Below are 13,620 nucleotides of genomic sequence, written 5' to 3'. Positions count from 1 at the left end.
TACCCCGATTGAGTCGATGACCGAGTCGAGTTTTAAAACATTGGGTCCATGTTTAATCTCTGAGAGGTACAATTTATCTTTTTTATGTAAAAAAAAATCTTTTCAGGGTGAAGTTTAGATATTGTTCCTTATCCACTAAAAAAGGAAGCAAATGAAGGTGCGCACACCAAAAAATAAAATGTACCAAGTTATCGAAAAAATCTCTACAAAAGGTATCTAATTTCTCCTTTTAGAAGTAAAATCATAGTTTTAAAACTCGACTCGGACCGGCCGGTACGACCGGTTGGACCGGAACTCGGTGACCTGACGGGTCTGAGCCTCTAAACAAATCGGTTATGCAAGCAGTTCGGTATGAACCGGTTTGACCCGGCCGGTTCAATGGTTAACTCCGTGAATCGGCCGATTTTTTGTCAGACCGGCGAGTCACCCATTTTATTTTTCTAAATTATTTTCTTTCATTCTATTAATGGATCATGCAATATTGTGATACAATGGGCCTTTCAATTTTTTTAAACTCTGCCCACATTAGTTTGATTACAGTGAGCCTTACGTGTTTTTTTACAACAGTTTGATTGGAGTGGTTCCCGTAGGATTCGAATAAGGAACCTGAAAGTAATATGGCAAAGCCTTTGCCACTGTACCATGAAGTTATTTGTTGATATTAACACGTTTTTTTATTATTTATAACTTAATTTCACAGTGCAAGGATTTTTATAATTTTTTAATATGCACCGAGTGAAGCATTCGACCCAGTGACTTACTGGTCCGACCAGTAACCCATTAACTCAGTACCCTCACCGAATCGATGACTGAGCCGAGTTTTAAAACACTGAGTAAAACATTAGGATAAAACAAACGAGACAGTGGGTGGAAAGTGAAATTCAAGAGTCTTCGTCGCATGTCGTTCTAAATTTATGGAAAATGAAAATATAAAGTGATGAGATTCAACATTTTGAGTCTTTAAAGTGTAAACTAATTATGGAAGAGAGAAGATTGAAACGCTGGAGAAATAATTTTTAAAGACTAAAATGAATCAAATCAAATTTATCAAAAAGTTGTACACCTTAGTCGGAGCCCCTAACGGCGAAGATACAAAGCTAAAAGAAAAGGAATTGGAAAAATGCAAAAAAAAAGCAATTCCACTATCAATATGATTTGGTTTTGGCTTTGGCTTTGACATCACAAGCGGGGAAAGCTTATCACTGCAGATATTGTTATTCTTCATGTTATGCTTCTTGCAGTGTAGCTTTATCTGACGAACCAAATCAAGAGCAATTATGGTGGGGTGAGGCTCTTGCTGAATGAAATCACACCTAATTTTGCCAATTTCTTCATCACATGATCAACAAAACAGTGAACCCTCATTAATTAGTCATATATATTCTACTTGAAGAAAACCATTAGAAATATGTAGAGTCAATACTACTACTTACCAGCAAGGCTCATTGTTTCCCTTTCATTAGCTCTTCTGAGACTAAAGAGATGCAGTGTGCATGTAATGTTGTCCATGTCATCACTTTTCGGATTCTCATCAGTTGCTAATGCTTCCTCAATAAAAGATTCATTGCTATCCCTTTTGCCTATTAAAACTGGATACAATGGTCCACCATCCTGCAATTGTCATGTCCACAAAACACATTACAGGTGCAATGCAATAAAGATCAAGTTTCAAGCATCAAAAAGTGGTATTCAGCTTTGCTACCCCCAAATCCGGGTTCCAACATAGAAATTAAGGAATTAAAGTGTGTACACTTTTGCATCAACAGTGTTAAGTTTAAATGGCTGGTTTTCCCAATAATATCAATCATGTGAACAAAGATAACATGAAGAAAAAAAATGGCATCAGTAATTAGGATCAAGATCTTCTGTCCTAAATGGTGCCTCAATTTTCTGTTCCACCAATTGAACATTGTAATGTTAATTACAAAGTACATGGGTGGGGTCTTACATGGTGATTTTTAATTTAAAGTCCAAATTATATTAGTGAGCCAGAGCATGTGATACAGTTTTGGAATAAGAGATTTCAATCTATCTTAGGCTCTTAGCCAGTACAAAATGGTGTTGCCTACAACAATAAACCAATCATTATTGTTTTCTGTTTCAGTATATTAATTTGTAGGGTAGCTACTCATTCATTGGACAGATAAACAGGTCCATCCATGCATATCAAGTTATCAACACAACCATGTGCTATTTGTTTCTACAATTAATTGAAATTAAAGCCAAATTATATCAGAATTTTGACCTTTAACAGATAAACTCTTGCTGTTCTCTTTAGCAAAATCAGAAGAAATCCTTATAAATCAATACCCATTGAACCTTGAGATATAGGAAGTACCCAAGTCAATGAATTGGAAACAAATAAGTAGGAAACAAACCAGAAGAACAGGATTTCTAGCTGCAAGAGGTAGTATGTCAGCACAAGACACAGTCCCAGGGCATGCTTCCTTCTTAATTAAGCCTCTCAAGGTCTGATTTGGAATAGCCTGCTTCTCCATGGAAAGGTTCCTATCACCATTTTCACCCAACAGCAGTGAAGCATAACAGTCCTGATTCAGCAACAGCCCAAGCAATAAGAACACAAAATCAAAACTAGGATTATAGCAACCAGAAAGAAAAGAAAGACAAATTTAAATAGTAGTGTACTAATGCAAGATTTCAAAATATAGGATATCTATCCATTATCCACTACTCCAATTTACACAGAACTTGGATATTGACCCAATGGCAAGTACAAAGAGTCAGTAATATTAAGAAGCACAGCAGAACATGCATGTAACAAATGGAGAAGAAACGAAGAAACCCATTTGAATTTAGTTAGCAAAAAGACCAAAAATTCATCTTGAAAGCAGAAGACAGCAAAACAAAGATAACAACCTCGTCCTCGTCAATGAAGCTGTCAAGGTAGAAGAGGCGCAGAAGAGCAGGGGAGATATCCCTGTGGACAATGTCCTCTGAAAACGGAGAACAGGAGAAAGAAGAAGGAGAAGTAGTTGGAGCAAAATCTTGATGCAAGAAGAACAAGGACCTGAGAGGGAAGAGGGAAGATGAAAGAAGCGGGAAGAACCAGTTGGGAATTTGGATTCGTTGCAATGAATGAATCATATAAGACCATGTACAATGGCATGTTGAATGCCATGTTGAAACATGTTGAGAGTTGTTGAAACCATGCAATGGTTGGTTGAAAGCTGTTGAAAGTGGGAAAATGTTGAACGGGTTCAACAAAGTTGAGAGGAGCCTCCGGAGCCACGTGGCAGCTCCGGATTGGAGAGAGCAAGGCGCGTGCACGACACGCGCCGACAAGGCGCGTGGCGTGTCAGTGGGAGAGGAGAGAGAAGACCGAGTGGGTGAGGATGGGACGCGTGGCAGCGTCCCATTGGCCAGCCGGATTTTTTTTTTAAAAAACTTTAAACTGAATTATCTTGTTGAAAATGTTTTTTTTTTTTTTTTTTTTTTTTTACCAAAATTCATAACTTTTTTTTCTCTATAAATAGAGACTTGGTTTGATAGATTTGGACACAGAAAAAAAAACCAAGTTTTTCCCCATCTTTATTATCTCTCTCACCATCTTATTATCCTTCTATTAGCATTTGTTTTGAAATGGATCCCAACAATCACCATTACAACACCCAGAATTCTTCAAGCTACCCAATTTCCAACCAAAATCCCAACACCCAGAATTCTTCAAGCTACCCATTTCATTGTGAATCAACGTCCCTATAATATGGCATACTATCTAGCTGATGGTATATACCCTTCTTATCCAACTTTCGTCAAATCGATCAGACTTCCTCAAAGTGAACCGGATAAGTTGTTTGCACAAGTTCAGGAGAGATGTCGGAAGGACATCGAACGTGCATTTGGAGTTCTTCAAGCTCGTTTTAAAATCATCCGTGAACCAGCTCGTTTGTGGGACATAGCTGATTTGGGTATCATTATGAGGTCATGCATCATATTACATAATATGATTGTTGAGGATGAACGAGATACATTTGCTCAACGTTGGACCGATTTTGAGCAATCTGGGGAAGGTGGATCTAGTACACCGCAACCATACTCGACCGAGGTGTTACCCGCTTTTGCAAATCATGTGCGTGCTAGATCCGAGTTGCGTGATTCGAACGTTCATCACGAACTGCAAGCAGATCTAGTGAAGCACATATGGACAAAGTTTGCAAATGCTTCGTGATGGAAGATGATTTGTATCGTACTAATTACGTTATTTGTGTGTTGTGTGCTTAGTTTGTTGTCTTGCATTTTAAGTTAAGAAAATAAAATAAATTATTGTGTGCTTCGTTTATCGTCTTCCATTTTTTAGTTAAGGAAATAAAATAAATTATTATCTATATTAAAAAAAATTAATTCGTTAAGTGTTTATTATTTAATTTAATTTAAAATAATAATTGTAATTTTATGTAAATAAAAAAAACAAAAACATAAAATTAAATAAAAATATGAAATAAAAAGTGGTGGGGTAGGGTGAGTGGTGGGGTAGGGTGTTGAGAGAGAAAACCATTGGAGTGGGTATTTGTTGAAAGTGTGTTGAATTGGAGAGAGAAGATGATGTGGAGTGTTGGGAAGATAAAAAGTGGTGTTGAATGGGAATTTTTTGTTTAAACCATTGTACATGGTCTAATGAGTACGGATAAATAGTCATTTTTAATTAAAATTTAAATGACGTGGATAATTAATTAAGAATTAAAATAAAATAAATAATTACAATTTATAAAAATGAGTGGTGGTGGTGGTGGTCAGTGGCGGATCGAGGACCCTATCTTGTATTGTTTCTTTCTAATCCAAACACTAAAAGCAAATTGAAATCTAAAAACAAATTGAAATCACTTTCAATTGAAATCTAAAAGCAGAATTTTGGTGGCTCGGAATACTTTTTCTTTGACAAAAAACAATGGACTATGATCTTAATTACATTTTGCAATGAGTTGTTTACATATTTATCTTACATGTATACATCAGCCATCAATGTATGTAAGAAAAAACAACTAAAAGAACACAGAAGATCTTTTTTTTATAAGCCAAAGTAACATTAAAATGCAAAGGGGTGCCCATCCATTTACAAAAGAAATCAGATACAATCAAGCAATTAAAGAAAAGAAGAAAACCAGATACAGGGAGAAAGAAAACCAAAACAAAACAAGGGAAAAAAAATGAGAAATGCACAGAGGTGCTAACATGAAGTACAAGTTGAAATTAAATCATCAACCAGCACACTTTCCCCACAATCCAAACCAAAACCAACATATTCTTCAATCATCACCCAAATAACCAGCCGTTGTAAAAAAGAATTCACATTGCTCACTTGATGACCTAGACCATAATCAGAATTCTTAATATATCTTATGGCCAATAATCAAGATCAAGATTGTGTTGTCCAAACAGCACTTACATAGCACAATCACATTCACATAAGCAGTTTGCTTCAACCCAGTATACAAAGAGTAATCAAAACAAAAGAAAAGAAAGAAAAGAATAGGGGAAAGGAATGAAAAGAAACAGATCAGGGTAGCAATTAGAGGATAAAAGAAACTACCTATATAAACCAAGAGTATATATATGATTAAAAGCACACGTAGTGCCATCATAATACAAAGTAGACCCAAAGGACAAAGATAAACATACAGCAGCAAAAAAGAGAAAAAACAAAACCAGAGGAGAGATTGGGGGTCGCAGCAAGTGAGCATTGGAACAAAAGTTTCAAGAGTCAAAGCTTCAAATCCCCAACAAAGTCTGCTTAAGCAATGGTACACCACCTCAACAAAGACTCAAATTTCATCTCCTTAAATCTACCCGATGTTGGAAATCAGATTGCAGCCTTTAGACATAATAGTGAGAGCATCAAAAATTCAAAATTGCTTTCTTATGTTTCTGAAAAATTATCCCGTTTTGCATAAACATAAGAGAGAGCAAGGAAAATTCAAAACCAAAAATCAATTTAGCAACCTTACCTTACCCACCCAGTAACCCTCTGATAGAGATAGAGAGGCATGAGTAGTGAGACAGAGACTGCGAGAGTAAGAGGTGGCCGCTTGGCCGGTGGACGGGTGTTTGACGGCTTAACCTAGGGTAGAGAGAGACATGCCAGACTACGAGAGAAAGAGGGTGAGGTTGTGTCGCTGTGAGTACGTGTGAGAGAGAGGAGTAAGTGGGGTTCAAGGTGCAAAATAAAAATCTCAGGGGGTTCAAAAAAAAAACCTATACAAGGGAATAAGTGAAATTTATATTTTTCCAGGGGGTTCAGTTGAACCCCCTCACTATAGTGTGGGTCCGCCCCTGGTGGTGGTGGTAGAGATAGCAGTGGTGGCGGCAATGACAATAGCAATGGTGCACGGTGGTTGTAGAGCAATGGTGATGGTAGTAGCAATGGTGGTGGTGGAGGCGGTTGTTAAACCTTTCTTTAAGACTTATATGCAATAAGTCACAGCTGTTGATTAAAATCCAAGTCGTGAACTTTTTCAGCTCAACTCGGTGTTGACACGCCCAAATTGGCACCTACCTTCCTGGCCCAACGTCGACCCACCCTGGACCCTAAACCATAACCCGACTTAAACCTTGATATCAACCCTAAACCCTATATTCGACTCGCCCATGATAAAGGTTAGCTCCCTTAGGTCGTGTCGAATGACAAACCATCGTCGTTAAAAAATGAGTAGTTGGCACAATAAGTTAAACAAAATACAATGGGATAAAAACACTACAATAACTAGTTCTCTCCTTTCGTTAGGTTGAATAGAAAGTGAGAAGTGAGAAGATTTCTTTTATGTAAAATGTCATTTTTACCCTTAATATTAAATGCTAAGAAAGATTACAAATAATTTGAAAATCGGACCGGCCGGTCGACCCGGTTCAACCGGGAACCGAACCATTGGCCGGTTCGATCAGGGTAATTAAACCGGAGATTACTGAACCGGTCTCTTGATCGGCGAACCGGGAAAACCGGTCTAAACCGGCCAGTCAACCGGTCTACACCGGATGGTCAACTGTTTGAGAAAAAATTATTTTGAGAATAAATTTTGTCCTCACTATGGGTTGAACCTGGGACCTTGGAGTTCCAAAATGGTATGTATACCACTAGGCCACAAGTTCTATTGGAATAAACTGTGTGTATTTTTATATTTATTATAAGTACATAGTGATTGAGGAAACAAATCTTGCATTCAAGGCACATATCTACATACACTTATGGGCTGTTAGAAAAGCACTATTCATAAGAGAACTTCCAATCTTGGCCATTCAATTCAGTTTCTGATCTAATGGTAATGGTTGATTTTCATTCCTCACCTAACCACAGTACCACACCTTCCATCCTACCAGCCTACCACGAACTCCACTCCCATCATTCGTCAGAGGTGAAAGGAGGAAGAAGCAAAGGCAAGCTTGCATCAACAAAAGCATAAATAAGAGGCAAACTTGCATCAACAACCACGAATCCTTCTCCACCACTGTAGTAAACCCCAGAGGTCAGAACAAAGCTCACTTTCGCTCGCTCCGCCGCCGTATCTCCGGTCACCGCTCGCCGTGCAATCTCTGCCCAGCCACCAATCGCTTACTTTCAATCTCAGCCGTCCATTTGACTCTCTCTCCATTTGATTTGTTTAATCGTGGCCCTTCCTTTGTGAGACTTTTTTCATCTGTAATTCTGTATTCTACTCTAGCTGCTCAATTTCGCTGACGTCGCAGAACGTCGTGATGGAGTATGCGATGGAGAGGAGTTTGATTTCGTGGGTATTCATCACCCTTGCAGCACCTGTCCCTGTAGGATGCATATGTTGCGAGGAAGGAGATGACCTCACTGCTTGCGTTGAAGAAGTACTGGATGAAGGCGAAGCGTGTGTCCATCGTCTTCACTGCATACCCCATGTCCTGTAGCAGTTGTTAGGTTTAGGTGTAGTTGTAGAAGGAAGGATCGGTCTAAGTTTGGTTGAAGGAGGAAGTCCAAATTATAGGTTTTCCTGTTGACCAGGATTTGGGTAAATTTCGTCACCCTGACCTAAGTTTCTGATAATAGAACTTTTGATGAAGGTGTTTGATTTGTTCAGAATGTGTTGTCTGAAGGAGTAGAATAGATGTGTATCAGAAGCCATGTCATGTCAGGTTAGTACAAAGAGGTTTGGTATGCATAGTTGTGAAGCAGGTTTGCTACTGAAACTCAATTCAATTTAATTAAATTTTTGAAATGCTCAAATGTTTCTCACTTGCATTGCACTTGTCTATAAATACTCCTATCAAGAATGTGAGATGATGATGGAAGGGGAAGTACAATTTTCTAAACATACATTAACTTACATTAACTGCTATTGTCAAGATTGCCTATCTGTGAAGAGAAATCCGTTGTTTTTTTTTCTTTTTCTAAACATACATTAACTTACATTTTAGATGAAGATTTCTAAATATAAACACACTATAGCTAGGTGAAACAAGATTGGTTTGAACCAAAGTTCCTCTCACTCTAATCTATTCTTGAATATCTCCCAGCCTTGACACTGTGTATGTTTCTCTTCTATTTGGTCTTATAGCATGTTTTTTCCTTCAACTTCCAGATCAATTCTTTATTTATGCAAAAATATTATAGATTATTATATTTTGTCAAGTATCAAAAAAAATATTATAGTTTAGTTTTTTTTGATGAAAACAAGTGTTATTTATTTCTTGCTGGTGTTAAATCAGTATATTTTGTTAGTAGCTACACATTGATTTGGTTGGAACTATCTCAAAAGATCAAAGTTTGAATATTTTGGGTCTCTACACGGCATGGCCTCTCCTTTTAGAGGTTTGATCTATTATTTATTTGTGTTATTTAAGTATTACTTAGTCCCATTCCTTTCTTTATATGTTCCTATATCTGCAATTAAGTTTTTAACCTGTGATTTTTTAGTAACTTCATTTTGCTCACTGTTAATTTATTTCATACTAATCTTTTAATTCCTTTTTTTTGTGCTGATCGTATCTAAGAATGATCGATTTTTTTTTCTATATTTACCTATTTAACATCTTAGACTCCAATTTTCTATAGTAGTTGTTTAAACATATTTGTTAATTGCACTAATTGTGTGCTCCCCTGTTTATTTTGACTAATTTGTAGATATTACCAATGAAATTCATTACTCAAGTTATGTAAAAGGGAATAATAGTAGTAGTATAATTTTTTTCTGAATATTTCTTATTCAAATTTTAATTGATTATTTGTTAACTAAATTTGGTTAATTTTAAAAATTTATGAGTTGTTGATATTTTGCATACTATGAACAGGTTCAAATGAGAGCAAGGGCAAAAGGATATGTATTGTTTCTTAATCAAATTTAGTAGTTCCACATATGGGTTGGGGATGGGGATGGGTTGGGGTGGGGAGGTCCAGGGTTCAATCTTTAGAGGGTGTAATTTATCTTTCCGATGTACCAAAGAAAAGACTTATAATTTCAACCTTTGTACATTTCTAACAAAAACTATATATAACATTGTCATTGTATTGAAGTTATATTGAAAAAAAAATGTAAAACACATTTGTATACATATTAAAGTTCATAATCGGTTTACTGTCACCTATTTGTCGGCTAAACCACATTTGTTACGTTATTCATATGTGAGTTAATTTATTCAATTTAATAAACTAAATAAATAAATATGATTAATCATAGAATTGCTCGTCCGTGCTCTTCATTATCTTCATGACTAATATAGAATATATAATTTACACATTACATAACTCAAGACAAACAGTTATGACTGTCATGATATTGAGAACTTTACTCTTAGGATCAGTTCCCAAGTACTGCAAATACGGAACTGTAATGACGTAACCAATTCATTTAATGCTGAAAACTTATTTTCATATTTTGTTGTGTTCTCTTGCTGGTTTTAATGGCTGGATCATTGAATCCCCTTCGTTCCATATGCATTGGGATCGATCCTAAAATAGATACTTGGAGAGTGAAGGTTCGGGTTCTTCGTGTTTGGGTTATGTTTCCAGTTGGTGAACCCTCAAAACCTTACGTTATCCATGTTGTGCTTATTGATGTAGAGGTTGTATAACATTGCTGTCATTTGTTTGAAGTTAGTCATGTTATAGTTTCTACATGTATATGACGCTTAATTTCTGTTTTACAGGGTGTGAAAATTGAGGGCATCATTAAGAAAGCCTTTTTGCCCAATTGTTTGCGTTCTAGCGTCGCCATTCTGATAGGTATGCCAAGGAACAACCTTTTTTGTTGGTTTTATGTTATTAATCAATTTATTGCTTACACTGAAGTAATATTCTTCCTTAACCCTAATTTGTATGCTGCATGTTCAAAGTAAAATTGCATGTGTATTTGATGTTGAGGTGTTGATTCGCTGTAGATTTTGCATGTTAAAATTGGTATAGGCTTTATGTTTCTGAACCAAAGTCAGGATCAGATATGTTTCAAATTCAGTCCTTGATGTGTAGCATTTTGAAATTGTGGTTAGATTGTTAGTTTATCTGTATAATTAATTTTTCATTTGATTTCGTGAATTGCTTGATTTTTGACAGTTTCGTATGATGGAAGTGTTAAAATTGAATTAGTTACTAATTCAAACTATTTTTGACAGTTGGACTGCCCTACCCATTCAAAGATTGTGTGGTATATTGTGATGTGTGGAAGTGTCTTTAGTTCATGAAAAACTCTTTTTTGATAGGCAGAATGGCACAGAAGCTAGAGCAAAGAGGGATGGAAATTTTATGATATGTGATAATGAATAGCTTAATTAGATTATGTTCTCTATTACAGAGTTAGGAGATGGAGTTACTTTTTGTATCAGTTTTAAGATCTTATTTTTTAGCTTTGTTACGAACCTGTTGGTCACATTACACAGAATACAAAAATGAAACCACTCAGAATGGTTGAGGCCAATGTATAAAAGATTATTTATTTGGTTGTTTTTGTAAACACTGGTGGTAGATGGAATTTATAGATCTGACATGTTTCTTAATTGCTATCTTAAAGGAATACTATCATGTGTGCGTGTGTATAGAGTAAGAAGAGATAAAATTTACCTCTATTACCTCTTCTCATTCACCTACACATTCACATGATGTACTCTTTCTATTCATTAGTTTCTAACTTAACAGATATTTAATGGAGCTATTGGTTTAATTAATCACAAGCAATTTTTTGTAGTTTAGTTATTATTGAAGAAATTTGAATATTTGGACATGTTGCCGTGTCCATTAACCAAAGTGAATAATTTGTTGTTCTACCTATTAGTGATTTAGTTGTAGCTTCATTAATTGTACTCACCTAATGCTTGATATGGAGATTTTCTCATATAATGTTAGGACTTAGGACTTGATATCGTATTTGGGCTGTGATTCTTCAATATTTCCCACTTGATCTATTTGAGTTTTGAAATTGGATTTATCTCTTATGTTATAGTTAATATTTGACCCTTATTCCATTTTTCTATCTTACATTTAGAGGTTGTCATCGGGTTTTTTGTGTAGTTACTATGCATCAGTACACCTTAAGAAGTTCTAAGTCTAAGCAACAGATTTTTGCCAAAGTATTTCATCCGGAGGAGGTAACTATGAAATTTGTTTTTTATGTTTGGAGTGAGATGAAAATATTGGACACTGATCATATTTTTTTCTTTTTATGTTTATTTTTGTGGAATATTCAGGTGTATATTGTTGTACCAAGACAATTCTTGAATGATTTTGAAGAAAGTCTCTCTAAATATGTTGAATTAGTGGATCCTGTAGGGAATAAATTCTGTGTTAGCTTTTATTTTGATCGTGATGAACCAAGATTTGGTGCTAATATTTCAGAGTTACGAACTGTGCACCAAATACAGGGAAGTGTGATAATTTGTTTTATTTATCTTGGTGATAGTAGATTTGACATCCAAATTAGTGATCTGAACTTGTTTGAGATTGAGTATAGGAAAAGAACTGCTCATGTTGCATCTAATGTTGCAAGTTCAAGTCATATGAATTTTCATGAAGTAGATGGTTCGGTTATAAATTTAATTAGTGATGATGATTCTGAGAATGAAGTTGAAGATATTGTGAATTAGGAGATGTTAATTTGGTCAGTTGATCTCACTGCTGATCTCATTATTCCCCGTCATCATCTGGTTCGTTTTCTTTTTTTGGAATTTTGTGATTTAATTTTTAGTATTACTATTTTTTCTTTACTTATGCAGTGAAATTAAAATTTTGCAGATTATTCCTGATTATATTCAGGAAAAGGTTTTCAACGACATGAGTCCAGAAATCAATGTACTTCTTCCAGATGGTTCTTGGACTAGATGAGAAATCGTCTGGTACTCACTTAGTGAGGGGATAAGTGTATGGGTGCCATTTTTGGGCGGTGGTATGAGTTCTATAAGGAAACATTTTTCAGACTTGGAAATTCCGTTGCAAGACACAAGATGCAGCTATGGAAAATGGTTCTTCTCAATTTTTACAGAGTTGCTGTTTTGACGGAGTAATTTAACATCAAAAGTTACATATTTTTGTTCTTTTTTTGTACTACATAATATAACATGATGTGGTTGTAAACATCACTTGAACGGTGCTACTTTATTTGTTCACTGTGAATGGTTGTTTATTTTGTCTATAACTATATCATTTTTTTTTTACCTTAGGTTTGATTCTCTCTATTTTCATGGGTAATTTAAGACACTATATTTTTGTCATCTATCCATGAAGAGCTAAATACTATTCCTTGATTAACATAGTCAACAAGGACTTTTATTGTATTTTCTGATATTGAATCTATATATATATTTTTAAATTAAAACGAGTTTGTTTTATATTTCAGATTAATAATTATATAATTATTTTAAATAATTAAATGTTTATGTATTATCTAATATACACTAAAGTTAAAAAATAATTAAATATCACCTATCTTTTCATAGCTGCAAACATTATTAATATTAATTACCATAGGTATGTAAATAAATCTATTTATTTTATAAATTATTGAATTAAAAATTATAACTCGTAGAATCGCTCGTCCGTGCATCGCACGGCAACGGGCTATAATCCTAGTTTAACTTAAGTAACAATTTTTAATAATATATGCATATTACTTAATATATATTTGTTTTTATTTATCAAACATTAAAATATATTTTTTATTATATTTTTTATTTATTATTATATAGAAGAAAAATAAATTTACAAGTATGTACATATTAATGACATAAACTAAGTAATAATTTGAGTAAATTTATAATATTATATTTCTTTTATTTTTATATTTAATAAAAAGTATTTTATTATAATTTATCAATAAAATATTCATTATTCACTAAAATAACATATATTATCTATATTAATATATATGTAATGTATTATTTATATTACCACGGGTTGAACCCCAATTTAACCCCGGTTTGACCTTTGAACCTTGAACCTGTGCCTCGATCGGTTTGATGACCGGTCCGGTTTTCAGAACATTGCAAATAATAGTTGGAAAAGGTTTATAGAGCAATGTTATATAGCTGGAATACTTTCCTCCACGAATTCAACGAATAGTCAATTCAATCAATCACTTTTATTTGACAATAAATTGCATTTAAGCTGATATCTAAACTAGAATTTAATAGCCAATAGGAATGGGAGAAGGCACAGAGACGAAT

General features: G+C 34.7%; 2 protein-coding genes across 6 annotated transcripts; one reads left to right on the top strand and one right to left on the bottom strand.

Moving 5' to 3' along the window:
• Positions 1 to 1,008: 1,008 nt before the first annotated feature.
• On the bottom strand, positions 1,009 to 6,591 carry LOC130749174 (putative Peroxidase 48). Of its 3 annotated transcripts, XM_057602483.1 has the most exons (4): positions 2,878 to 3,181; positions 2,379 to 2,549; positions 1,434 to 1,611; positions 1,009 to 1,329 (listed from the first exon to the last, which is right to left on the bottom strand). In XM_057602483.1, exons 1-4 carry the CDS (start codon positions 3,103 to 3,105, stop codon positions 1,034 to 1,036), a joined length of 873 nt encoding a protein of 290 aa, XP_057458466.1. In that variant the 5' UTR covers positions 3,106 to 3,181; the 3' UTR covers positions 1,009 to 1,033. The 3 variants fall into 3 exon arrangements, 1 of the variants encoding a protein (XP_057458466.1); XR_009022871.1 differs by lacking the exon at positions 2,878 to 3,181 and adding an exon at positions 5,964 to 6,590 and having other exon boundaries at positions 1,434 to 2,549; XR_009022870.1 differs by lacking the exons at positions 1,009 to 1,329; positions 1,434 to 1,611; positions 2,379 to 2,549; positions 2,878 to 3,181 and adding exons at positions 5,045 to 5,325; positions 5,964 to 6,591.
• A 631-nt stretch (positions 6,592 to 7,222) lies between these two features.
• On the top strand, positions 7,223 to 12,051 carry LOC130743343 (uncharacterized). 3 transcript variants are annotated; one of them, XM_057595551.1, is made up of 4 exons: positions 7,223 to 7,985; positions 8,071 to 10,035; positions 10,120 to 10,195; positions 11,474 to 12,051. In XM_057595551.1, the coding sequence occupies exons 2-4, from the start codon at positions 9,874 to 9,876 to the stop codon at positions 12,043 to 12,045; spliced, it is 810 nt and encodes a 269-aa protein (XP_057451534.1). In that variant the 5' UTR covers positions 7,223 to 7,985; positions 8,071 to 9,873; the 3' UTR covers positions 12,046 to 12,051. The 3 variants fall into 3 exon arrangements, with proteins under 3 accessions (XP_057451534.1, XP_057451533.1, XP_057451535.1); XM_057595552.1 differs by having other exon boundaries at positions 7,232 to 10,035; positions 11,474 to 11,550; positions 11,650 to 12,051; XM_057595550.1 differs by having other exon boundaries at positions 7,223 to 10,035.
• Positions 12,052 to 13,620: the final 1,569 nt, after the last annotated feature.

Source organism: Lotus japonicus, chromosome 3 (assembly GCF_012489685.1).
Source record: "Lotus japonicus ecotype B-129 chromosome 3, LjGifu_v1.2".
Classification (NCBI taxonomy): domain Eukaryota; kingdom Viridiplantae; phylum Streptophyta; class Magnoliopsida; order Fabales; family Fabaceae; genus Lotus; species Lotus japonicus.
This window is presented reverse-complemented; position numbering and strand designations above follow the sequence as displayed.